Below are 25,455 nucleotides of genomic sequence, written 5' to 3' on the forward strand. Positions count from 1 at the left end.
TGATTTAAAACTAGAATGTATGCAGAATGATTCAAGGTGTAGCTCTGCTTTCAAACTAGAAGTTGCTGGGAACAGAAGCTTGTTTTTCTCTCCTCAGTAAATTGGGGCTGTAGCACAGCTGTTGCTCTCCAGGAAGAGATCTCCATGCTACCCACTAAGAACTACGTAGCCAAGCTCTTGTCCAGATTCCTGCAGTGTGCCTACATGCTACAGCATGACCCCCTCCTTCTCTTGGCAGGAAGGTGCTTCACAAGACACCCATGATCATGGTGCACACAGGATGGTGCAAGAGGGCACTGGCAAAAGACAAGTCCTCCAGGATTCCGGGCATCTTCAGTGACACCTTCTGTGCTTTGGGACTGGAAACTAAGTAAGTTCTTGGGTCAGTTGCTTTATGGCATTGGTGTAAAAATGTTTAACTTACTAGATAGAGTCAGATTGGCTCTCTGCACTTTTATGCATAGATAAATTTACATGCAGTAATTAGTAACTTTCCACGCTGGGCAAAGGGGGAGGTTTATTTGGTATCTGTAAGGTGTGCTGAGATCTCAGGAGCAATGGACTGTCTTATTTTCCAGGCAAGATTTTTCCATTGATTTCCCAAGCCCAGAAGCCAATGACTGTTTCTATGTGCTGGGTATCATTGTTTTTAGCCCTTCTCCTCTCCACTTTTTCCCTCTCCATTTTGAATTGCTCTCAGACTGGTAAAGTCCCACTTCCCTGCCCTTGCTGGCACTACACACCACTGAAGCACTGGGTCTCAGAAGCAAAACATGGAGCTGCTGCACTGTCTTTGGTGACTCCCAACTCCCTGGTTCTTCTTTCCTTCTAACTGCCTCCCAGGCAAGCCTTCTGGGGAAAGGACTTGCTTTTATTGTGAGATCCTATGGTGTCTAAAAGGACTCAACCTCAGATAAGACCTCTAGGCATTCCCATTATGTGAATGAGAACAAGATTATTTGGTGTCAGTAATTAACATTCTTGTGTGATTGTTGGAAATGCTTTGGGATAAACACCACCTGGAACCCTTGTCTGGCTTAAGTGGTTTTAAGCAGTGGAGGAGGCTAGTCCTGTTCACAGTAGAGGGCATGGCCCATCTGTCTCTTCTCTTACTGAATGTGCAAAGTCTTTCAGCCCAAAGAGGAGTTAGAGCTCCCCAGAGCACCTACAGAAGCAGGATGCTGGAAAAATCAGGGCATTGCCCGTGGAGAAGAAGAATGGAGACTCAATCACTGTGTCTCAACTAATGATCTCACTTGAGAAGAAAGACTACATGACAGCCACCAAAATGGAGAAAAATACCAAACTAAGTGTCACTGATAACATTTTTAAAACCTGTGGCACAGTGTCATCCCATGAAAGGCTTCCAGATATGAAATCTCACTCTGGTTAAATGGATGGCAAAAATCCCTGCAGTAACATCAGGGTTCCCTCTTGGAGGTTACCTGAATTTCTCTCCTTCTGAATGCCCAGGCAGCCACATCCCACGTCATCTTGCACATTACGATGTTATTATTTTCATTTAAGGTGGGGATTGGATTAAACCCTGCATTTTAGATCATAGGTTCCCTTCATCTGCATCTTAAATCCCTAAATAAACAAAAATTGGATTAGACCTCAGCAGCTCCCTCTGCTCAGCCACTGAATCCCTTAAAAGTATTTCACACCAGCTGATATGCTCATGTTTCAGACTCTTATCCACTGACTCCAGCAAAGGAGCTCTGTCTTTCTCTCCAACTTTCCAGGGAACTGACCTTAATTTTTGGGAGGTCTGCCTCCATTCATGACCCTCCCTGACTCTGGCCAGGCATTGGAATTGTCGTCTAGCTGTTGACATCAGGAATGATATAAATATGTTTGGGGGTTAGAGGGTTTCTGACAAGTGGCCTCCTAACCTAGAATTTGCTCTGCGAAGCCAGGTGGATGACTTTTAACCTCAGAGTAGTTTGCAAAACCACATCTGTGACTAATAAATATGAAAAAAACTAAAACAAAAATGAAACAAACAAAAAAACCCCACACCAACCAACCAACCAAAAAAACCCACAAAAACAAAAACACCCCCCAAAAAACCACCCTCAAAAAACCTATTCCTGCTGGCATGATCAAAGGCAGCCTATCTTGGTGGACACTGTGGTGCTGGAATTGGGATGGAGAGCTGCGCAGGAATAATCCAACAGGTCATTGTTGCCAGAATGGTGTCTGTGGATGTAGCACATCAGCTTAATTCAAGGTGAGTTTATCATAGTGGTAAGTCTTAAACTTAATGAGCCAGGTTTTATTTGTGCTGCAGTCATTTCTTACCCCCAAATTGTCTTAACCAACTACTAGAGGATGCCCAGGAAAGGGAAGTTATCAAGATAACAATAAATTGGTGTGACGATTCAGTATCACCTCACATCCTGCTCAGCAATAGAAGAAATCATGATCAGAAAAAATAGACACCATCAGAGTGCCACTGAATGGGTGAATTCTAATTACATCACCTATCTTGTAGGGCACAGATAACCCAGCACAATTTACAGCAGCTCTGAAGTGGCTTCAGTTCTCCACAGGAGTGAAAAAGGTTCAGCGCTAACTTTGGGACTGACAAGTCACAAAAGATCAGTGAAGTTGTCATTGTTCCATTGCCTTGCTGTTTTTGACCCCCAGAAACAGTCACCTGGTTTGAAATATGAGGTACCTCAAGCAAAAAGGCAAAATTTAATTACTGAAATTAAGGTTCTCCACTGCATCCTTCTCTGGAGTGTGTTGTCTGTCTCTGATGATCGCACACAGACTCCCAAAGAAGGTAAATTTTGAATTTAAAACTGCACAATGTCGGTATCTGAATGACAGCATTAAAACTTGATGAGAAGGCTGAGATATTTTCAAGAGGAGAAAAACGTTTTTTCCACTCAGCCAGGTAACAGTGACTGAGGTAGAAGAGGTAAATACATTGTCACCAACAAGGGTTGGGTTAGGGAATAATTTATGTATGTGTATTACATGTTTGCAGTCTAAAGATGTTTTTTTTTTTCTTTTTTAATTCAAAAGTTTAAAAGTTGAGAAATGCTGACACTGAGGTTGCCTATGTATCTGTAATTTGCCCCTTTTGTGCATTTGCATTATCATACACTGTTTAATTGCAATTGGATTACACGCTGTTCTTTCAACAGGTTCCTCGCCTCACTTATTGTACAGAAGAGACTGTACTCACTAAGTAATAATTTTATTTTCTCTTTACTGTTCACTGTGTCACCCATATTTTGTTTACTGCACACTAGTCAAATATTGTCCTGAAGACAGACTTATTAATTTCCTCCTGGGCTTTTCTATGGTACTCATTGCTATGGTATCCAAGTGCTTCACAAATTCCAGTTAATTTTCTCAAACTGTTGCAGGAGCTGGTGTTATCTTTATTTTGTAGATGAGGAACTTAGACATACAGACAGAATAGTCAAAAAATCCCCAAACTTTTAATTTTATATTTACAATTAGAAATACTCATGGCCTGATCTTGTCAGAAAATACAACATGGCAAAGCAATTTAGTTTAGTCACAAGTTGAATAAATTCTCATTTACTGCAGATACATCTGCAGGTGTTCTTCAGTTCTGCAAATCACACTTCAAAATGTCAAAACAGGCACCTCAGAAGCGTGCAGTGCACAATTGGAGCATTGCTGTGAAGTTTATGTTTTAAGCATTGTGCTTTGCATCCCAGAGGCTGAAGCTCTTTCCTGGAGCAGCAGCCACCCAGCCGAGCCACAATGTTGTGCTTGCTTTCCCTGCAGTTCATTGCAAGGTATGTAAAATACCTATATCTGATTTTTACAGAAAGTCAAGTGGAAAAGGTTTAGGCCCTGATCCTGGTTCATTGACTTGGTTCATCAGCTGAGCCAGGCTTGTCCTATTGCACTGGCAGCCTTTATTCTGGTGTTTCATCATTTGGGACTGTTTTGCTTTGCAGCCCAACTACTGATGTTTTAATATATGTCTGTTTCTCTTTCATTTAGAGATAACCTAAGAAACCCCAGCAATTTAATTCCATGTTGACATCGATGCAGGCCATCTGCAATGTGGAAACCTGTGCTAAATGAGGAGTGCAAGATTTTGTGTGGGGTCCAGCTCTAGAAGGGGATAACGTATGTTCTCCATGTATTTCAGCTACTTTATACCAGTAGAGACATGGCGTTTTCCAGGTGCTCTTCATTCCTGCTTCTAAATCCTCACCTTTCTGCTCTGATGCCCTTCCTTGGTCTCTGTCATTACCACATCTACATCCCATAGTGAACTAACCCTTCCCAAGCCCCTTGCAAGCAATCCACACCCAGCTCCAGGGCTGCATTTCTCCTCTCCTGCCCCATTTCCACTCTCCCATCGCTTTTGCTCAGCAAGTTCTTGCTCAGCAAGTTCTTCCCTTAGCCAGATAATGTACTGGTCTTGATTGCCCTGGTTCTCCTGCACATCCTTCTCATGGCAATTTTGTCTCATTCCCAGTCTGTTTTCAAGTTTTCTCCCAACAGGGTGGCTGCCAGGCTCTTGCTTCTAGTTTTGTTTTATCCTTCCCTCCAGGCAGACCCAGTTTCTCCTTTGAACTCCCCATTCCGTTTCACTGCCCTGGAGAACCTGCCTTCCTCCAAACCCTTTGTGCCTGCTAACTTACTTGTCCTCAATCCAGTTCTTGTCCTAACCATGTGTTTTTTTGGGGAGCTTTCTGCTCTGTGTTCCCGAGAGGGCTGGAAAGACAGGTTCCCTGTTCACCTTTCCTACCTGCAGACTTGGCATAGGCCAGAGCAGTCAGGAACTGGAAGTGCAGGTCCAGCTCTGACTCCTATAGCTGTGGGCTGTGGACAAGCTGGGTGAGCATGGAGCTGCTGGAGAACCACACTTCTGAGCCCTGGTGAGCCCCTGCCCAGAGCAAATGGGATTTGTAATTGGATTTTTCATGTCGGGTTTTGAGGGAACACCTCTTGCAAAGTGACCATTCTGGTTTTCATCCTCAAAGATCCCTGACAGAAAGAATGAAAGAAGAAATGTTTGTAATTTAACCTGAGGTATGAACTTTGGATGCTTAAATTTCAGCTCAGCAGTTAGTTTGGCACTATTAAAAGCGAATGAAGATAGGATTTTATGATGGGAATTGCTAACCAGGTTTAATCAGAGTTACACTACTAGTCCTGCCTTTTAATCAGTGCTTCCATTTTCAGTATAAATTACAGTTCATTACTGGTAATCCTTCTGGCATATCAGATATCAGCGTAACTCAGCAAGCGTAATAGGAAGAAAACCCAAACATCCTTCTGAGGAGGTAATTATTCCCCACTGTGAAAATGCTCCAGGATGTTTTAAGTGGAGGACAAAACCTCTGTTTCCTGACAGAAACACTGAACAAAATTATGAAGTAATGAAGCAAGTTTCACAGTGAGAAACACTTCAGACACCTGTATTAGCTGACACACTGTAGTCAACGTCAGCATTTAATTAGAGGTGGACATCCCTGCATCCTTGTTTTGAAGACACGGCACAATGTGTCTGCGTCTGCCTCACTGAAAACCCTCTAAATAAACAAATCTGTAAATCCAGATGGATCAGGGATAATTTCACGGGAATATAGAGGTGCCTGCATCAAAAGGGACAGCCTTGCCATGTGCATGGAGGTTATCGAGGTAAACTTTCCCAAAAGCAGTCCTCAGTTGCTCAGCAGAAGTCTTAAGTACCACTGTAAAAGCCTTTTTATTTTGGAACAAATTATTTTCAAACATTTTGCAATAGAAACACACATTTTTGGGGGATGTAACCATGTTTCATGTGTTCCAGTGCTCCTGGGGTCCAGTTATCTTGGGGTTACCACTCACTGAGCCCTGATAATTTATGTACTGAGGGAGACAGCTCTAATTGTGTCCTTTGTACTGAGACAGGATCTAACAGTAAGACTAAGACCGACTGGTAATGCCGCAGCATTGAAATTATTTGGATTTGAATGGCAAATGCTGTGTAAAGCGAATTGCCCTCGGGAGGAGGAAAATACATTCCATTTGCCGTTTCAAAGTATGTTTGGTCTTCACATTTATTTATCCTCGGGTTTGTTTAGAAACATGCTCACTAGGAAAGCCCGCGTCCCAAATTGAGCGGCGGAGATCCCCCGCCTCACAAGAGAAGTTTCTGCAAGTTATTTTTCCATGGTTAGCGCGGTTTTTATTGTCTGGGAGGCCGGACTGCCCCATCTTCCCGCCGCTTCCCCGCAGCACACAGGGCGAGGATTCCTTGCTTAGGGGATGCTCCTCCGGATCTGCAGTGATCAGCGGATCGGCGTTTTGCAGTCTGTTTCTGCACGTCGTGGTGCGTGAAGCACACGCAGGTTCTGCAGCCGGGCTGGGCTGGGGCTTGGAGAGGGGAACATTGGGAGTGTGTCACTTGGAGACGGGAACCGTCAGCACCGCTGCAGGACGAGCATCGGGAGCGACGTGCCGCCGGAACGCGGGGTTCGGCCCCGCACCGCCGCTGCCACCCCTGCGCTGCCACCTCCTCGCCCCTCGAGAGTTCTCCTCGGGGCCTCGTCGGCCCGAGGAGAGCGCGGTCCCGGCTGAGGGGTGCGGTGCCGGCCCGAGGGGAGCGCGGTGCCGGCTGACGGGTTCGGCGCCGGCCCCAAACCCGGAGCAGTCCCGGCTGAGGGTTCGCGCTCCGCCCCTGCGCTCCCTCCCGCCTCGTGCCGCCCCTCCCCGCGGGCGGGGTCGCCGCGCGGGCTCGCGCGCAGGCGCGGGGGAGGTGGGCGGGCACGCGCACACCTGGCGCGGGGGTCGGCGGCGGGCGGGCGGGAGCGCGTGCGCCGCCACCTCCCCCGGCAGCAGCGGGGGCGGGGCCTGATGCGCGGGCGCATGCGCATGCGCGCGGGCGGCGGCGGGAGGGGGGCGGGGGGGAGGAGGAGTATTGGGGGGGGCCGGGCCGGGGCGGGGGGGAGGTAGGGGAGGAGCGCGCGGCGGGCGCCCCTCTGGCTCCGTGCGAGGATCCTCCGAGCCCGGCGCTGGGACCGGCCCGCGATGGAGTGAGTCCGGCAGCTCCTGCCCGCCCCTCCTCGCCGCCCGCTTCCCGGGGCGGCTGCGCGAGCCCCCCGGCAGGCTGAGGGCCGCCTCCTCGGGGGTGCCGCAGGGGCGCAGCCCGGCGGCGGACGAGCGGGCAGCGCGTCCCGGCCGGCAGACGAGGCAGGAGGAGCCCCCCGGGGGAGGGGCTGGCGCTGGGTGCTCGGCTGCCGGGCGCGGGGAGCGGAGCGATGGCGGCGGGGGGAGCCCGGGGGCTCCTCGGCTCCCTCTGGATCGCCCTTCTCCTCGGGCAGCCAGACCCGTCCGCCGCCGCCGCTCGGAGCGGCTCTCAGAGCCTCCTCACAGGTAAGGAGCCGGGCGAGACCCTGACACCGGTAGGGGCCGAGGGGGGCGTCGGGCGCCGAGGGGACGTGCGGCGGGCGCGTGGCCGCCGGGGGAGGAGGGGGCGTCGGATGGGCGCCCCCAGGGCGTCGGTGCCGGCGGCCCGGGGCAGGGAGGAGGCGATGGGCGGTCGGTGCCTCTGAGGTGGGAACGGGACGGGCGGTGCGCGCCAGCAGAGGCCACTGCTCACCTCGGTTAGCGGGTGGGCATCCCCCGGCGCGGGGGCGGGGGTGAACGAGAAACACCTGAACCCTGTTTCTGCAGCCGGATTGCTTCGGAGAATCAGCTGCGCGTCGTCCTCTGCCCGCCTCGCTGGGCAGGAGCGGGCCGGGAATCGGTCGGAGCACAAACGGCTCTGTTTGAGCCGGGAAGAGCGGGCGGGGGTTCCTGGAACCAGGGGGGACTTGGAGGCGGTGGAAGGCTTCCTGTGGAGAGGGGGGAACTTGTCTGCGAACTGTGCCGCAGTACCCCCAAAATGAGTGATCTGGCAGCCTTTCAGTTGCTGTAGTTTTCACACCTTTTACCATTGTTACCTCTAATGATCCGTTATTGAATCCGGCTTTTTTATAGGCTATGAAAAACGTAATCTCATCCAGATGAAGCCTGGTGTGTGCACGGGAAGGCTTTCTAAAAAGGCCTTCGTGAAAGACCCTTAATACTCCAGAAGGCTCCCCAATTTTGCAGCGATGTTACCCGATCGTTTTGCAAAATACTATCTTTGAAAAAAGTAACTTCTTTCTTTTTTCCTTTTTTTTTTTTTTTTTTTTTTTTTTTTTTTTTTCCCTACTTGTCGGCAACAAGGCAGTAGAAAGCTTGAAAGAAAATCTGGTCTTGAATGTTGAATGATGGCTTTTTTTTTTTTAAAGTACTGCCCTGTAGATGGAATCCTGATAGTTTAAAAGAAAGCTTTGTGCAGCTGAATTTGGAAAAAAAGCTGCTGGTTTAAGTCGTGGTTTTTAGAAACTTGGAAAAGTGAGAGTGGTTGAACTCTGATATTAAATGGTGGAATTGTCCAGTTGCAAGTCACACTAGGCAGAAATATCCGTGGTGGTTCTCATCTTAGATACTGCTGCTGTAACCATGTATGCTGACTCTTGTTGACAGTGAATGTATTTATTTATTCTCCTGCACAGTGCAAGCTTTGCAGATTCCAGGTCTGAAGCAGATTTTATTTTTTTTTTCTCTTTGGAAAATATTATATTTGGACTCAAAGGTCTTCAGAGTATGTGTAACAGATAAGTTACTTTTTTGATGTGTAAAATCTTGGCATGTGTTGATTTTCAGACCTATTTACTGCTCTCCTGACAGCTTGCTGTAGTTACAGTTGCATTGGTTGCTCTGTGTTAATTTAAAACTAATTAATATTTTATGGTTTGGGGAAATTGAAATGATAGGTGAAGTTTTTTGTCTGTTGAAGCCAAATATGTGAATTAAGTCAGTGAAAGGGGAGTGGTGTGCTGAAACGTGAAATAAAACCTTTCTTGAAGCTGGGTGTCTATTGGAGCAGCGGTTTAGAACTAATGGTGTGGGAATCTTGGAAGTTTTGGGAAGCCCCTACTTTCTCCTCTTTATCTTTTGAAACGGATGGACCTGCCCTGTTTCACCCCTGTTAAGGACCAGAAGCCGGGCTCTCCCCAGCCTTAAGGGTGTTGGTACCAGTTATTTAGAGTGAGTGAGGAGAGAGAGAGCCTCGATTCTTTGTCTCAATGATGATGAGATACTTCATGCATAGTGGATGAGCTTCATCTTAATTCACACTCTTTCCCACGTGATTATCACTGTTTTTTTCTTACACAGAAGATGTTCCATGTACTTTGGTGTTCGCAGATGGGAGAGGGACGTCCAAGTCCCTCCTTTTTCCAAGGAGAGGGAATTGGTCATGCATGCAAGAGTTCTCCTTTGTGCTTTAAATACAAGGGTGTAAGTGCTGTCTGCTGTCCTGTGCATTGTGTGTGAAGCTTGACCTCTTAGGTTGGTGCAAAGGGCAGGGAGGCAGAGGAACACCTGATTCTGAGGTCCAGGAGGAGGTTTATCTATGAGACTTGCTGCTCTGCCCGTTGAGACTGAAGTGCTTCTTGCAGTGTCCAGAACAGTAGGTTTTTAGTGAAAACAAAACAAACAAATAAAAAAAACCCTGGCCTTTTGGTGATGATAAAAAGAAACTGTAGATTTGGAAGCTCATTCCTTGTATGCAGCCATGTGTGTACAAGTGGCATTTGATGCCATCTATAAATAGCCAGTCACTGCTGAAGAAAAGAGCATAGCTGAATTATTTTAGGAAAAAAGTGTAACTTTGTTTATTTCTGTAAGCATCAGTATGTTTCGTAGTCTGCTTGGCTGCTTTGAACTAAAGTAAAATGAGCTACTCATTTTAGAATTAGGACAATAGTTCAGTTAGCAAAGGGAATAAAACCAGAAAGATCACTAGTAGGGATCAGGCATCAGTGGAGTGTAAATCCTGCCTCTTATAACTGATTGAAACTGGCTGCAGATAAAGGTAAAAACTTTGATCTGTACAGGGTTGCATTATTAAGAATAAAACTGAATTTGGTGTCACTTAATTTTTAACAGAAAAACTGTGATAACACGCACACCATTAAGATTGCAAATTAGATTATTCAGAAGGAAGGGGATTTGTTCTTACTCTCCCTGGTATTCTTGAACTCCTTGGAATCAGGACATATTTTGTTGTTCAAGGACAGACTGGTAGTTTTGGAAGTCTACAATCAAATGCAATTAGGAAGTGGTGGGTGAGAAAGCTGCATGAGACTCCCAGCACTGAACATGTCTTCTTAGCAACGTGTTGATAACAAATCATTGGTGCAGCATCTGTTGCTCTATAGAGTGCTCCTTCTAGGGTGCAAGAGAAATGTCCTGGAAGCTAAAAAGATGGGAGCATGGGTTCCTTAGAAACATAAGGTCATAATTTGTTTCTGTTTTGTATGTGCTTCTTGATTATTTCTATATATATCACAAGTTAAAAATAGAGCAGAAATAGTCAGGTCTCAATTACATCCCAAGCTGCTTAAGCACAGGTCTGGGTTGATGTTTCTGTTGCATATAAATATGGTATGTGTCAGCCACGTGTATTCTGGGTGTTGCAAATGATCTGGTAGAAGCAATTGGATTGCTTAGAGCTCTTGTGTGCTGCTGCTTGTACTTGTGTACAAATAGGCAGCAGTGAACAGGCTGGAGAGTATTTCCTGCAAGGACAAACTTTAGTTCTAATAATCTGTGAATCAAGAGGCCTTTCACTGGGGCTATGGTAATGCGTTGGCACTTGTCCTCATCTAGAAGTGTTTAAGTTTCACATGCAGTGTGTGTTTATTTGTTTTACTACTTATCTAAGAAAGTTATTTGACTTACTTATGAAGCTATCCTAAAAACATAACATACCACCTTAAAAAAATCTTAAAATGTGTCTTTGTCATCTTTAAAAAAAAAAAAATCAGTTACCTCCTACTGACTTGTTGGTGCAAATTAAATAGGGAAATTTCATATGGTAGTATTTTTATTATATAAAGAAGAGTATTTGGTTATGCCTGATGATGAGTTAATAAGTCCATATTATAAGTTATAATGTCCTTAGGATTTACAAGGCATTAACCTCCAGCCAAAAATGTTCAGAGAAATCTGAAAACTATGTAGGCACCCAATGCATGTTTGCTGTGTTGAAAAAAGGAAGGTGGTAAGGAATGAACATGGAAATGGTGTAGGAATTTAGGAAAGCTGAACAAAGAGCAACACGATATGCTTCTTAAACTTTATTTTCAAACTATAAAAACATCTCACTTGTGTGATAGCAGCCTGGGTATGATTAAGGCTCTGAAAGCAAATTTTGGTACCCTTACTAGTTTGGCATGGAAAGAATTTTTTGCATGAAATGTACGCCTGTATGTTTGGAGCCCACTTTTCTAAACATGCGGGAAGATTCTTGAAGTTTTGCTCTGTTTTCTGTGAGGAGGTATAACTAAAATTCTTGCTAATAACTAATTAATGCTCATTTCCCATACAGAATCTGCCCTGGCACTGAGATCTCAGTCGGTGGAATGGAGGCTTCACTTGTGTTTTAAGTAGTCTGCAGGGATTTCAGTGGCTGCAGTGTTAAAATTCATCTGGCTGCAGGACCAAGTTTACAACTTCTCATGCATTCAACTTCAGTGCTAGTTACAGAATAGGTTTATGTAATTTGCTATGAATATCAAGAACTGAAAAGTCCAAATTCTTATGTTTGGAAATGGCAGCTGAGGCAGGGATCTGTGTTTCCTTAGCCTGTGTGCTGGGTTCTGGGTGGAGAGATGGTGCCCCAGATAGTCAGAGAGGAGCTGCTTCAGATGATTGTGCTGAAATAGATCTCTGCTCCTTGAATAGTTAAGTATCACACTCTGTGGCTATTGATCCTAGAAAAAGGCAGACCAGTTCTTCATAGAGAAAATGTCTCAGCACTGTGGAAACAACAGTCATATTTTACTGATTGGATTCTATTGATTTAGTTCTCCAGTTAAATTGCCAAGATGAAAGTGGTAATCCTGATTAATGCCATATAAATAGATAAGCACAGTTTGTGTGTGGACATTGTTTTAAGCAATCTGATTAAGTGGTAAATTATTGCAAAGAAAAAGGAGTTAATTTTTTTCTTTTATACTGTGACTGAACAATATCACTCTGCTTATGGCTTCTGGATATTTTAGGATACATGAAAATTATTGGAGATGTCCAACTTGGGAACCCTATGGGCTCCAAACTTATGTATTTTTTATGATATTCACTGCTACTCATTGCCAGTCTTTGAACTTCACTGGTCCAGCTTTGCTTTGCTACAGTGAGATGACCAGGGTAAGTATGGCATTTGAGGAAGGTACTGGTAATTTTTGATGTAGCAATGTTTTATACTTCTTGTTACACTAGTTTTGGTAGTTATTCAATAAAAGATCTCTTGAGTTGACAAGTTGTGTATAAACAGTGAATTGCACTTTAGAGAGGGCTTTTTTTTTCCCCTTCAAAATGCACCATTCTGCATACATTAGCAGTAAGTTTTCTTTGCTGAGAAGTAGTTTGTGCAGCTCACTTGGTGCTGGTTCCCATTAAAGAAATGCGAGTGCTCTGCTTATGCTGAATTTATTAATTTTCTTCACTGACTGTGCAACCATCCTTTAGAATTGTTTGGCAAGATTTTAATGAAGTTATCCGTGCAGGAGTGAGTCTTACTGAGATTTTGTTCAATTTTTTTCTTTTTTTTTTTGGACTGTGTATTTGCCTTTTTTTGGTTTTTTTCCTTAGAAAAAAATGTAGAAAATGTGTTATTTGAAAGTAGCTGAGCCCCTCTTAAAGGGGCATCAGGTGTTTCAGCCCTTCAGAACCTGCTTGGCCGCTGCTGAAGGCCTGAATGTCTTTGCTGCCTTGGGTAGTAATTCCTATGGTTTTGTATTTCGACCTCCTGCTGCCTTAAAATTTCACTTCATCTCTCTTGGGTTTCTGATCACCCTTGTACTTTATATCCTTTTGGGTGCCAGGGGGGCTGCATTTCTGCTCAATCAATATTGCTCTGTTCAACTTTGCCACCTATTTCTGTATTTTTTTCTCTTTGGCTTAGAAGTATGGACAACTTCTGAGTTTGTGGTGGGGTTTTTTTTGTTTTTGGGCTTTTTTTGTGGGTTGTTTGTTTTTATTTTTATTCTAGCTTTCTGTCCTTACCTATATGTGGGTACCTAATATTTTGCTTTTATTTTTATTTGCTATCTTTTTAATGTGTCTTGAAGCTGTCAGGTTTTGTGATGCTGGGTCAGAGCCTGTGTCAGCAGCCAGCACAGCTGTCTTCTGCTATTATTATTCTACTTTGATAGACTGATCTTGTTTGATGTGCTTTTAGCTTTTTCGACATCTGTCTAACAATGATGTTGACCCAGAGGTGAATCAGGCAGTACTGCTGGTGTGTGTACAGGATTCTGGAGCTTGAGGTTTGTACCTATGTAGGTTTAACTGGTGTTTCTTGCCTATTAAAATACTTTAGACTTCACATCATTTGGAAGAGAAGTGCTTTTCTGCAGCTTCCATCTATTTGTTCTCACTGCATGTAGTTTACATCCAGGTAATAAGGAGTATTTTTGCCTTAGAAGTATGTCTTAGTATTTTCCTTACTAAGATATTTTGAGCCCTGAAAAACCTCTGTTTGTCTTCACGTTTATGTGAATCTAGGAATACATCTAATATTTTCGTGTATGTAACATAGCGCATCCCACTACATGCTCTTAGATGTAAAGGCTGGCACCATATTGGTCAGAAACACGTTGATTTCTCTTTTATCTTACTTGTGGCAGAAACACCTTTGTGTTCCTGACGTTTCTAGCAGCTGCATCTGACTTGAGCACCCAGGGCGACTTCCAGCTCTTTTTGAGCTCAGTTTTCAGTGTAATGGTCCAGCAGCTTGCTTCCACTTGAGCTGAGGTGGAGTCAAGTCCTTCTGTGTAAACTTCATCCTTCTCAGCTTTCTTCTGCAGTTAATGAACCCGAGTATCTCTTCTTAACACCACCATGCAGTCCATGCCTTGAAACCTTATAATGTAACTGCAGTGAGGAAGGGAGAGCCACAAGTAGAGGCGTTTGGATACTCTTTCTAAAAGTAGAACAGGCTGCCAAAAGTCATCTAAGTCATTAGACCTGTCGTGACTTCTAAAGTCTTGAGTATTTATTAAGAAGAGCTGGCTTTCTGGATTTTACAGGGTGATTGTCACATCAGTTAAAAAATGGGTAATTGCTTGAAAGCAATGGCAGTTGCAGTGTTGTACACAGTAGAGAGGAAAGCTGGGTATTAATATGATGAAATATTTCCAAAAGTAATTTATAAAGCCAAATGTTCCTGTTTGAAAACAAGCAAGGAAGTTAGTATAGCTGGAAATAAAAAAAAAATCTGGATGCAGTTTTCCTTTTTTTGTTTTTATGTGACAGGACACCAGGCCTGTTTGTAGTGTACTCCTGTGCAGTTGGAACTGGCATCTTTGATGTTGGGCTGTCTGTGTTCACATTGCAGAAAATCCAGGTTATGTTTTCACTGGTTAGTGAATCTTCTATTAGAATCTGTCTGGGCCGATAGGAAACACAGAAGATACAAAATTATTGCCAAATGTTAATCCTATTTTCATGTGTTTCAAGCTGGTGCTGCCAGTAAATGGAGGAGGACCTGCATACCCTGCCCTTCCATTCGCTTTCACAATCTTGTGGAGGATGTAGAGAGTTGGATCAGTTCCCTGGTCTGCTGTGCCATGTGCCTGCAGGAATAGTTGTATTAGCAGAAGGGAGAGGGTGGCATAAGCACGTGGGAACAGTGTCTTAGGAAGGGAAGGCTGCTTTTTTGGATGGGCTTAGGATTGGCTTGGTGTTTGAGACAAAAAGCACTAGGGACAAAACATAATATATTAGAGCATGTTGATTTCAGCCTGAAATTGTGTCAGAAATTGTACATTATTGCTTTTAAATTAATTTGTTAATAAAATGATACATGAAAGTTATAAATAAATGAAGTTATATTATAAATCAAGTTTTTAGATTGCTAATTAACTTTAGCTTTAATTAGTGTTTTGGTTTTGTTACTTCCCAGCTCCCCCTCAGATTCTCATTTGCTTGACTGGTTCCCATGTTGGAATAGAGCTACAAGTTTCATCTGGTAAAGTGACCAAATAGTTTATGCTTTCAAAAAAGGATGGTGGACTGGTAGTTCTTTGAATGCACTAGCCACTTGCTTGTGTCCAGAGGAAACTTCATTTCCTGATGATTGCTTTGTGTAGTGGGGCATTTCAGGTGTTGCTTAGAATTTGTCAGGTACCAAAGAGCTGTGTTGCAGCTCTGTGAGGCCAGGGCTACTAAAATCCTTTTTGTACCTGTGCAGATGAATTGAATACCCTGTATCTGAGCTGAAACCTGTCTGGGAGTCTAAGAAAAGCTTAGCATATGATGTGACAGTGTGATGGTGAAGATGCATGGGAAGCACACATGGCAGCCAAACCAGCTCCTTGTGTGTGGAGACTTCCAGCCAGTTTAATGGCAAAAGATGACATTGCTCAGCTTTTCCCACTATGAAATGAACGTTTAAATCAAGTCTCCAGGCTGTGGGTGGCATGAAGGTGAGGTGTGTTTGGGCTGTGTAGCTGGAGGCAAGAGGGGGCATGGAAAACTGCTCCCTCCCTGCACCGTGGCCTGTCTTGGTATTTCTTTGGTGGCTCTGCGGAGCAGTTTAGGGAAGGATTTTTGAAAATAAATTTGATTGCTTTTTGCTAATGGGGACAGGAATACAGAGGTAGGAATCATTCTTAAGCTGACAGACCTGCCACTACGAACCAAGGTAACAGTGCAGTGCTTCTTGACTTGTTTAGATACTGATAAAGGGACAGCCTTGGGGATTATATCTTAAATTACAGGATTGTGTTCCGTATTCGTCTGCAAAGGCAAATTTACATATGTTTGTAGGACATACTTTTTATTAGCGTTTAGAACTGTTAAGGGAGTATACTGTGAATTTGGGGTGTGACAGTGCTTCGTAGTTTTCCCAGGTTGCTTCCTTTTCCAGACATGGCTTGTCTTGTATTTGAAGTGTAAAATAGCTTATATATTAGTATCTTCACATTTAGTTGTTTGCTTATACTTAGTTCAGGTCTTCGGAGCCTTAATTTTAAGTTCTGTATTTTTTTTCTTTTGTTGCCATGGATTCTTTTTACTTATTTCCTTATCTGAAGTTATGGTAGGTTTTGAAAAATACCTTAATTCTATAAGGTCAGAAATGGCTTAGATATCTGCAGTGATTTAGTAACTATTTTTGTCTTGTGTTTTTTTTGTAACTTTTTGAGATGTGGAAGAAAAAACACATAAAGACTACAGAAGGTGTAGTGTCATATTGTAACTACTGAGTCTTTTTCAACCGTGCTATTGGGTGAAAATCAGTGTTCCTCACCTTCTAATTCATTGTCTTTGAGTACAGGAAGTGGTATCCCTTAGAGTAGATGTAAATATCGTAGGTCTAGTCTAAAATAAGGATGCAGAATCTGCAGGGTAACACCCCAGCATGCAAACTGAGGTTTTTGTATTTCAAATTCAAGGGTGTTGGAGGGGAGAGGTGTTGGAAGGAGGAGAAGTCAGTCATCAAATACATCCAAAGCAGGATATAGAGTTATATTCTGGCTTCTAGGTAGTGCTGGTTAAAGGCCTATTCTGGCTCAACTACGTTGGAGTGTCTTCTGCTTGTGGTAATAGCATTATCTGTCTCAAATCTGAAGGTTTTTTTTTTTTTTAAGGTAGTATTTTTCAGTTGTTTCCTTTATTTGCTGTTGTTGCCAGCTTTTAATTTTGCTGTGAAAATCAATCTAAAGAAAAGCCAGCATCTGTTGGACCTGAAAGTAGCTGTCTGTGATCTGTGTGTGCATTTTGATCTGTCCTCTTCTTTTTTTTGTTCTCCGTGGAACTTAATCTGTAGGCATGATTGGTTATGACTCTGTAGCACAGACTGAACATATGCTTTGGACTTCATGTTCATCATGCACAGGTTTTATTACTCTAGTAGAACATTTTCAAGCATGTCTTTTCAAATTGTAATGAATAAACAAGGACTGGTAAGAAATAGATTTTTTGCCTTTATTTTTTATCTTATGTGATCCTAAAGAAATTTTTTTCCCAAGTTTAACCTCTAAGCAGGTCGTTCCATTTTCAGCAGAAGGCTGTGAAGGCTTATAAACTGATTCCTGTTCTGATTAGAGATAAATGTATGGAGCTTAAATCTAGGAAAACCCCTGCAGTATGAGTAGCTCTCTTTACTTGTGTTGGAGGGCTGTTGTGCAGCACAGAGTAAGTGTACAGAGCAAAGGAGAGGGGATGATGGTGTTCATTAAAAAAAAAAAAAAAAAGCCTTTGTAGAGTGTGCTTTACAGCTACTGGTAGTATCAGGTGCCTTGTTGAATTATTACCAAATGCCAAGCTAGAGTCACTGCTCTGTCTTGACTCTGATTCCCTTGGGATACAGAGCAGCTGGATTGAATTGGTAAACTGAACCTCAAATCACAACACATTCAGTGAACTCCCTGTGTTGCCAGCATCTCATTTCTTGTAACTTGTGCAGTCTTGTTGCCTGCCAGTTGTGTTGAGAAAATGGATTGTAGGTGGAGTTGATGGTTTGTATTAGTAGCCTGAAGATCGAAAATTTATGTATTTTTAAAAGAATGGGTGACTCTTGTCACAGAACAAGACTAAAAAATGGTTTTAAGATATGAAGTGCTCTCAAGTTCAGACAAATGTAACTTTGCAGTGTCAGAAAAAAGGTAGTTTGGTTTCAGCTAAGGAGAGGTTGAGGCCACGTATCACAATTCCTTTTTGATAGCTGCATGGCTATTGTCAGGAGTTACCTCTTCCCTTCAGTTTTCCTTCAGTGTGGTTAGGGGTCATGGCACTGCTCCTGACACCCAAGAGGCAAGAGGGATAGAATGGGGTACCAGGCTATTCCCCGATGGACAGGAAATTGCTGATTTGTTTTGTTTTGTGTGTTTCTGTAACTTTTAGTGGTTCCAGATACAGGACTTCATAATCTTTCAGGGTTTCCAGCAGTGCTGTGTGAGTAGGGAAGTATAACCTATTCTTTGCAGACAAGCAGAGATGCTGTGCAGTTTTTTTAATTGTGGAAGCTGTTGCCATCTTCTTGGTAGTGTTCTGGAATTCTAGTGATGAGAACGCCTTTTGCTTCATCATTTGAAAAATTTTTTCTTCAGGAAGTTTTCAAGGAGATTGGTTCACAGGCTGTCACTGTTGAATTCAGATTTACATTTTATTAATTCTTCTACCTTTTATGATAAGTTATGTTTGTCATCTCTTACAGCCATTGAGATTGGAAACATCCCTGCTTGTTCTGTAACTGCTTATATACTCCATAATGACACAGGCTTCAGTGGTGCCTGTGCAGAAGTAATTGTGTTTTGAGGTGCCATTTTCTAAATGCTTTTAGTATATATATAAAAGGTACTTGCATTCGAGTCTTCCAATTTGCATGTAGGGGGAAAGATTGATGGAAGGAAGTGGCTGTAAGGTACTCTGCAGGCACATTATTGCTGACTGTAATCGAGGTGAATATGAGAGCATGAGCTTGAATAGACTGGTTGGGCAAAACCCAACTTTTAAAAACCCCAAGCCCTTTAATTTATGTAATGCTAACTGAAATGCATTGTAGAGTACCATGACTGAAACCCAAGAGAAGACGGTGTAAATATTTGGCAAAAGTAACTCATAAATGTAGCCTCCGAGGGTTCCTTTCCTTAGCAGGTTTTCAATGCAGGAAAAGAACAACTGGACAACTTTGTATTTACGAGTTCTTGAACTCTCCAGGAAGCTTAGCTTCAGCAGCTGATGACAAAGGCATTACATGTTAATTATTTATCCTTCACTTTGGTGCTGGGGTTGTTGCTTTCTGTTCTGGGGGAGGTGGTTGCTGTTGCTTTTCGATTAGCTCCTCCCACCCCTCCCCTTTGTGTACACTCCCTGGTGCATTTTCTCAGGGCTTGTCTCCAAAGCTGGATTTCACAATTTTTTGATAGAATTAGAAGCATATTTCTGTCATAAGTGTTCAGCCACTGCAGCTTTACCATCCCCATGTCTAACTTTTTTGTCTCCATAAAGATAGAACTGGACCTGATTTAATTTCTTTCCTTTCCCTGTGTTTTTGCACTTTCAAACTTTGCTGTACAGAAAATGATCAATAAAAAACAATCATGGAAGTCTGTTTAAAACTGGTTGTGACATCTTTACCTTACTATGCCTGACCGAAAAATAAAATCCAGTGATCAGACCTATCACAGAAAATTTAAGCTGTTCTGGTCAGTAGGGTGGTTATTTTAAATTACAGTTTTTTGAGAAACTGCCCTGATAACTGGAGATATTTTTGAGCATGTATGTAATACCATGTGAGATCTCTGATGTTGCTTCATGATTTTTAGTGTACAAAAATAAAGATTTTTAGACTACTGGAATGTGAATGTAACCTGGTTTGTCTCATCCACAAGGCTAAACCTAAGTACCAATTAGGAAACTGAATGTAAGTCTTGAAGTTCAAATCCCCCTTGGAATTATAATCCAAAGTTCTCTGTATGGATCTGTTTGCTGATGGGTTTTTCAACCCTGTAAAAATCCTCTGCTTCCTTTTATATCCTCCCATGCTCCAGTATCTGTGGGAAGTTGCCGTGGGATGGATAATGGATACACAGAGTTGTTAAGAGGGAAACAGTTTCAGAAAACCGGACAGAATTGGTGCAGGTTGGGTGCAAGGAGAGGGGGGAGTGGTGAGCTGGGCTCTAAATGCTTATTAGGCAAGAGCACTGACATGTGTCGTGTATCAGCTGATGGCAGTAAGAGTCTGACAGATCTTGGAGTGTCTTCCTCTTTTCTGTGTAAATCCATCTCAGAGTGGGAATGATAGCATGTGCTGAGCTTCGGGTTTTCTGTGGGCCAGTGATGTGTTTCTGCACGAGCCCCTTGCACCATTGTTGCATTTGCAAATGGAGGTAGTTACCTGCATTTTAAAAAATGTAAAATTTGCACGTGTTTAATGCTAATGTGGTGTATAAACCCACACATATTGTGTAGATGTAGGATTGTAGGATTTCAGGTGATCAAGTTATAGCAGTGTAATTCGGTTTTTTAGGGATGTGGTTGTGTTTACTTTGTGACTTGCTGTAAAGCTGCGAGGCTCTGGACGGATGTTGGAGCAGCTCAGCAGAGCTACCGGGAAACAGGGCTCCTGAGAACTGGGGTGGGGAGTGGGAGAGGGCCCCACCCCCTCAAGTCCCCAAAGTGGAAATGATAGTGTTTACACTCTTTCTAGCTGTCAGTGGTTAGCTTTTCAAGTAAAGGATTTTTAAATATGTGAAGAGGAGTGTAGTTGTGAAAATCTTACTACCTCAGCGTGGCCTGCAAGACTTAACCATGAATGATTAATTTGGCTTAGATGTGTTTACTTTGCCCAGTAGGTGAATGTAAAATGCAAACCTGAATAATGTAGGGAGGGCCTCCTTCCTTAGGGTTGTTTCTTTTGGTTAGCATGGTGCTCAGAGCCTTTCTCAAGTGGTCCTCTTGTTTCTCATTCTAGAAAAAATATTTTTCCTTTGTTAATTTTTTTTTTTTTTTTAAAACCACTTTAGCCCTTGACCACTCAGGTATGAAGCTGTCTGACGAGGAACAGAGTAGCTGGCTGGGCCTCTCCCCGGTTCTGAAGTAGGAATCTTACTTTCTAATTTTGCTAGTTTTCTTTTTTTTCTAGTTGGTGTTAACACAACAGCAGAAGTCTGCCTTGCTTAACCAACACCTCTGGACTTCGGTTGCATCCTACTGGAACGTAAGGCCTTTTCATGATGTAAAAACATCCCAGACTTTTTCAAGGCCTTAATTTAGCTCAAGCTCAAAAAAAAAAGAAAAAAAGAAAAAAATAACAAGCCATTAACAGTTGTAATTTAGTGTCATTACCAGCATTGTAAAGCCCAAAAGATGCCGATGTTTTTCCTAGGCTTTGGATGTCAGAGCTGGCCTTTCTTTCCGAGGCTAGCTCTAATCCTGTTGCTGATATTTTCATTGCTTGACAGAGCAGAGGAATGTCTGAGGCCACAGCAGGGGGCTGGAGAAAGCTGTTAGCCAGCCATGGCAGCAAGAATTGAGCTGTGAGTGGGGAAAGGCTGCTGCAATCCCTGCCTTCGAAAAGAAGTGGCTGGAGCCCAGCGGATTTTCCTTTCCAGGATGAAGAGCAGTGATTTACAGACCCTCCCCTCGAGCTGCAGGCAGAGCTGAAGGCTGAATTTGTGCAGCTTTATTTGCTCTAGAAATTGAATGCCTTCCTGTAAGTGTAGACACTGAGAACCAGGATCACAACTAATTACTTATACCTGATGTGACTCCTGCTCTGCCATGCCTCTCTGGTACCAACTTTGGTTAATAGTTAAATCAAAATTATAGCAATTTTTCGTGGTGATAAATTCTGGAAAGACTAGGAACTTTATCCATCACTTCTAACTTGATGGATATCAAAGCCTCTCCTGGTTTGTAGCAGTTTGTCTGGCTGGCTCATTGTTCTGTGCACTGGAAATGTTTCCATGGTGAAGAGCTACTTTGTAGGCTTTTATAGATACAGAAATAAATCCCGAGTTTTACTTCTTGGCAAGAAAAAACCCACATACTCTAAGTTTTCCAGTACCTCAATGTCAAATGCAGAAAACCTTCAAACAAGTAAATATGTTCATATTATATTTCTGGTGATGACGTCCTTTTTTTTGATGTCTGAGGTTAAATGGCCAAAATAATATTTTGGAACTGTACGTAATAGTGGGGTACAGACAAGTTATACCTGGACATGCAACTGACCATTTTTGATGGTGTTTATCCAAACATTAGTCAGAGGCACAGTCCTTTGATGTATCCTTTGCTTGAGAAGTGTTATGAATCTCAGCATTAAACATTAATTTTGCCAATATTAAGTCAATTCTTTCTTTGAAAACTGTGTCACTAATCAATATACAGGCTTTTTTGTTCCAAAAAATGCACTTAACACTTCTTACCTGTTTTCAGCATTTCTAGGTCCTCAGAACTTTATTTTATCAGTTAGAGAAGTGTCTTTTTTACATAAGTATCAGTTTTGTGGTATGGATTTGACAAAGAAATTAAATATATGTAGTTATTGCAAGGATTTTTCATGTGGGCTAACCAATATATTAAAAGAGAATTTTGGGAATACGACACTGCTCTGTGTCTTGAAAGCACCAAAGAAAGCACATAAATACTTGTTCTGGTGAATTTGCTAGTTTTCTAGTATCCATCAAAAAATCTCCATGGCATAAGAACTTTAGGATACACTTTTAATTTGCATCACTTGGAGACAGAATTTAGACGTAAAGCATTTTATTTAGTTTAAAGTTTTGAAATCCATCTCTGCTGTAGAGCAGTACAGACAAGGCCACCATTATTTTTTGCAATATTGGGTGATTTTGAATGAGTCTGAAGGAGTAATTGCTTCATGTTGTCTGCAGGCCTCTGGGATGGGCAATGGACTGAAAGTGGTGGCTGCTGGTGGGGACTTCAGAGCAGCTTTCCTCAGGGCACCTGTCCCCATTAGGGTTGAGGACCTGATGATGGGATGAAGCTGCACTTTGTCACACTGGCACATCTTAATTGATTTATACTTGCTACATACAACAAGAAGTGTCTACGTTTTACTGCTGCCTTTTGTAGGATGTACTTGCTGTAGATTTTTACATATTTGGGGATGTAATGGAATTCTGTAGACATTGAAAGTGTTTTAGCAATTGGTTGGGCACTGTGCTCCATGGTGTTCACCTATCTCCAGCAGCTCATTCTGGTGGCACAAGGCACTTTGCATGCATGCTGTTTGTTTTGAAGAAAAGAAGAAATTCAAATAAAACATGTTGGTCTTTCCATAACAGTTTTCATATGGAAATAAATCTACTTGGCTTCTTACTTTGACAAGTGGATTTTATTGTAATGTGTTGCTTCACTGTTGTTTTCTGCAGATGATACCATTCTGATGCATATAGTCTGGTCACATAATAGTTTATTCATGATTGAAAATTATTTTTGAGAGGTGCCGAGCTGCTTGCAGTTGTCACTTTTCCTGACTCTTTCTGAATGCCTTGAAATCACTATGAACTCTTGAACTGTCTCTTCTTGTTCCTCAGAATATTAACTTTATCACTTGAAAAATAAGCACAATTTGTGTGCATAGAATGCACAACTATTCATCCTTTCATCCTCCAATTTTACTTTATATGGAAATCAAAATACCAAATTCCCAAACCTGAATATTCTCATGTGACTGTAGAATGTAAGGTGACCTCTTTGGCTCTGCTCCCAGGCCAGGAATGTATCGTTTCTTTGAGTTAGACTTTGAAACAGGTATTACTTTACAATTTAATTGGCTGCATACATCTCAAAAAGGATATAAACCAGTGGGTTTTTCCACTGTGGAGACATAAAGGCTTGTTTCACAGAAGAGAAGGCATAAACAAGCTGGTATAAGGAACCCTGTATGAACTGAGCTATACTGTATACTTCAGGGAAAAAAAAAGATTTTTTATTTTTATATATATATATATATATATATGGCCTTGTAGGTTTTGGCAATGTCAAACAAAACAGTCACTGTTCTCCTAGAAAAACTAAAGAATTCTTTTATATCTTGAAAACATATTCTAAAGACACCCCCTGCCCCTCTCTTTGTGCATGGCTGCAAAGGTTTAGTTCAGCTTAACCTTGCTGGAGGTTCTTGCTTAGCATGGTCCCTGCATGGTTTCCATCTTCTGGTGAGGATTTCAGGTCTTGGGAAGCAGCTGCTTTGAGACCAAAGGCCACCAAGAATTAGAGAAAATGAAAAGACAAAAATTTGAAATGTTTGGAGGGGTAAACCCTTTTTTTTTTTTTTTTTTTTTTTTTGAGTTTTTTTCCTTTTTCTTATTTTTAATAACAGAAAGTGATCTAATTAGTGTCTGTAGTTGGATCCGAAGCCTTTTGGTGACCTATATTCAGACCCCTTTCATCAGTTCCTGTGTGGTTAAGATCTTTGTAGTAGTTATTTAGCAGTAAGGAGCAAGACACTGCAAGGGGTGCCCATAAGACTTTTAGTTCATTGCATCTCTTTTTTGCTAGTTGTTTGTTCATCTGTTACTTCAATATTTGTGGCTTCTCTTCAATTTTAATCTTACTTCACTGGTTTGGTCCTTCCTTCTTTGTAATAATTGGCTTTTAATGTCTAAAAAGGCCTAAATATTTGATAAAAATAAGACCTAATTTCCCTTCTGAAAAGAATAAATCACTTCAGAAGTGGCAGAAAGAGAAACAATATACAGGCAAAATGTAGTTTGAAGGCAAAGATACAGCATGCAAGCATACGCAATCAATTACTGAAACATGGCACTAATGTTCCTTCTGCTCCCTACTTACCCACTTCCAGTCTCATAGTTCAACTTAGGTAGTTTCCATTAATCTATTTCACATTAAGAGCTTTGGGCCCAGAGGTTTTGCATATGTGTTCTTTTAAAATCTCATCTTCTCCCGGTTGCCTCTGCCCTGATGTCTCCAGTTTCTTGCCCAGATGTACTCTGTGTTTTGGTCCATTGTCCAGCTGCATTAGGCATTATTTCTTAATTTTTTTTTTCTTTGAGTGAAGGACAGAGCTAGGACAATTTCCTAATTGCATGTAGGATGTAGTAATAAAATGTATCCTTCCTAATGCTGTTTCAGCAGATCCTGCATTCCATCCACATTTACAACAAATTCTCTTTTGTGAAAAGCTGATGGTAAAACTGCCCCATTTGTAGTACTCAAACCTGAGGCTGAGGTTGTTCAGGAGTCTTGAAGACATGAAGTGCTGAGGCAGAGGAGAGGGCTGATATGGGGAACATCTGGGGCAAAATAGTTTATAATTATTTGCTGAAACAGTTTTAGTTATGATGTTTTTCCCCTGTGGATTTGGTTACTAATAACAAGCTTCAAAAAACATTGTTAAAAAATTGTCACTGTTCTCCCTTTTTGCAAGAGCTGAGATCTTATCTTCAAGAAATTCATGACCCATCAACTCCTGGAAAATGGAAAAATCCTATCTGAATATTTTCTGGCAAGGTGGTTAAAATATTTAAACATCAGATATAATTTAAAGCTGTTTTTTAATTTATTTATTTTAGCTGAATATTTAAGGTTTTCCTTACTTTAAAATCAACAGCTGTATTAATGCATAAGTAACTATTCTGGCAGCATAAGCCTGACATGTAAAAAATCCATTTGAGTAGGAAGAAAGACACTTGATAAGCCCTGGAAGTAGAGTTTAGGAAGTAAGCTGGATTCTGACAGAAATCAAGCTTTATGCTAGTGCATGAAACAGTCACTTCAGTGAAAAGTCAGTAGATACTTTACGCAACCTTAAAATATTAATAAGGAACAAAAAAAAAAATCAGGGCAGCTGTGTTACGCTCTGGTTTGTAAATTAAGAAATGTGTGAGAAGCAGGGATCAAAACTGTTCAGCTCACCAACTGTACCAA

General features: G+C 42.2%; 1 protein-coding gene and 1 long non-coding RNA gene across 12 annotated transcripts in view; both read left to right on the top strand.

Moving 5' to 3' along the window:
• The first annotated feature begins 241 nt into the window (after positions 1 to 241).
• On the top strand, positions 242 to 6,034 carry LOC139801075 (uncharacterized). The gene is made up of 2 exons (XR_011728051.1): positions 242 to 370; positions 3,997 to 6,034. It is a non-coding gene; the product is annotated as an uncharacterized lncRNA (long non-coding RNA).
• An 899-nt stretch (positions 6,035 to 6,933) lies between these two features.
• Positions 6,934 to 25,455, top strand: part of NEO1 (neogenin 1) — a 191,438-nt gene continuing 172,916 nt past the window's right edge. For all 11 annotated transcript variants that reach the window (XM_071754849.1, XM_071754845.1, XM_071754854.1 and 8 more), the window contains exon 1: positions 6,934 to 7,365. In XM_071754849.1, the coding sequence (XP_071610950.1) occupies positions 7,251 to 7,365 (115 nt within the window). In that variant the 5' untranslated portion in view covers positions 6,934 to 7,250. The remainder of the gene's footprint in view (positions 7,366 to 25,455) is intronic.

The sequence above is a fragment of the Heliangelus exortis genome, chromosome 11 (assembly GCF_036169615.1).
Source record: "Heliangelus exortis chromosome 11, bHelExo1.hap1, whole genome shotgun sequence".
NCBI lineage: Eukaryota > Metazoa > Chordata > Aves > Apodiformes > Trochilidae > Heliangelus > Heliangelus exortis.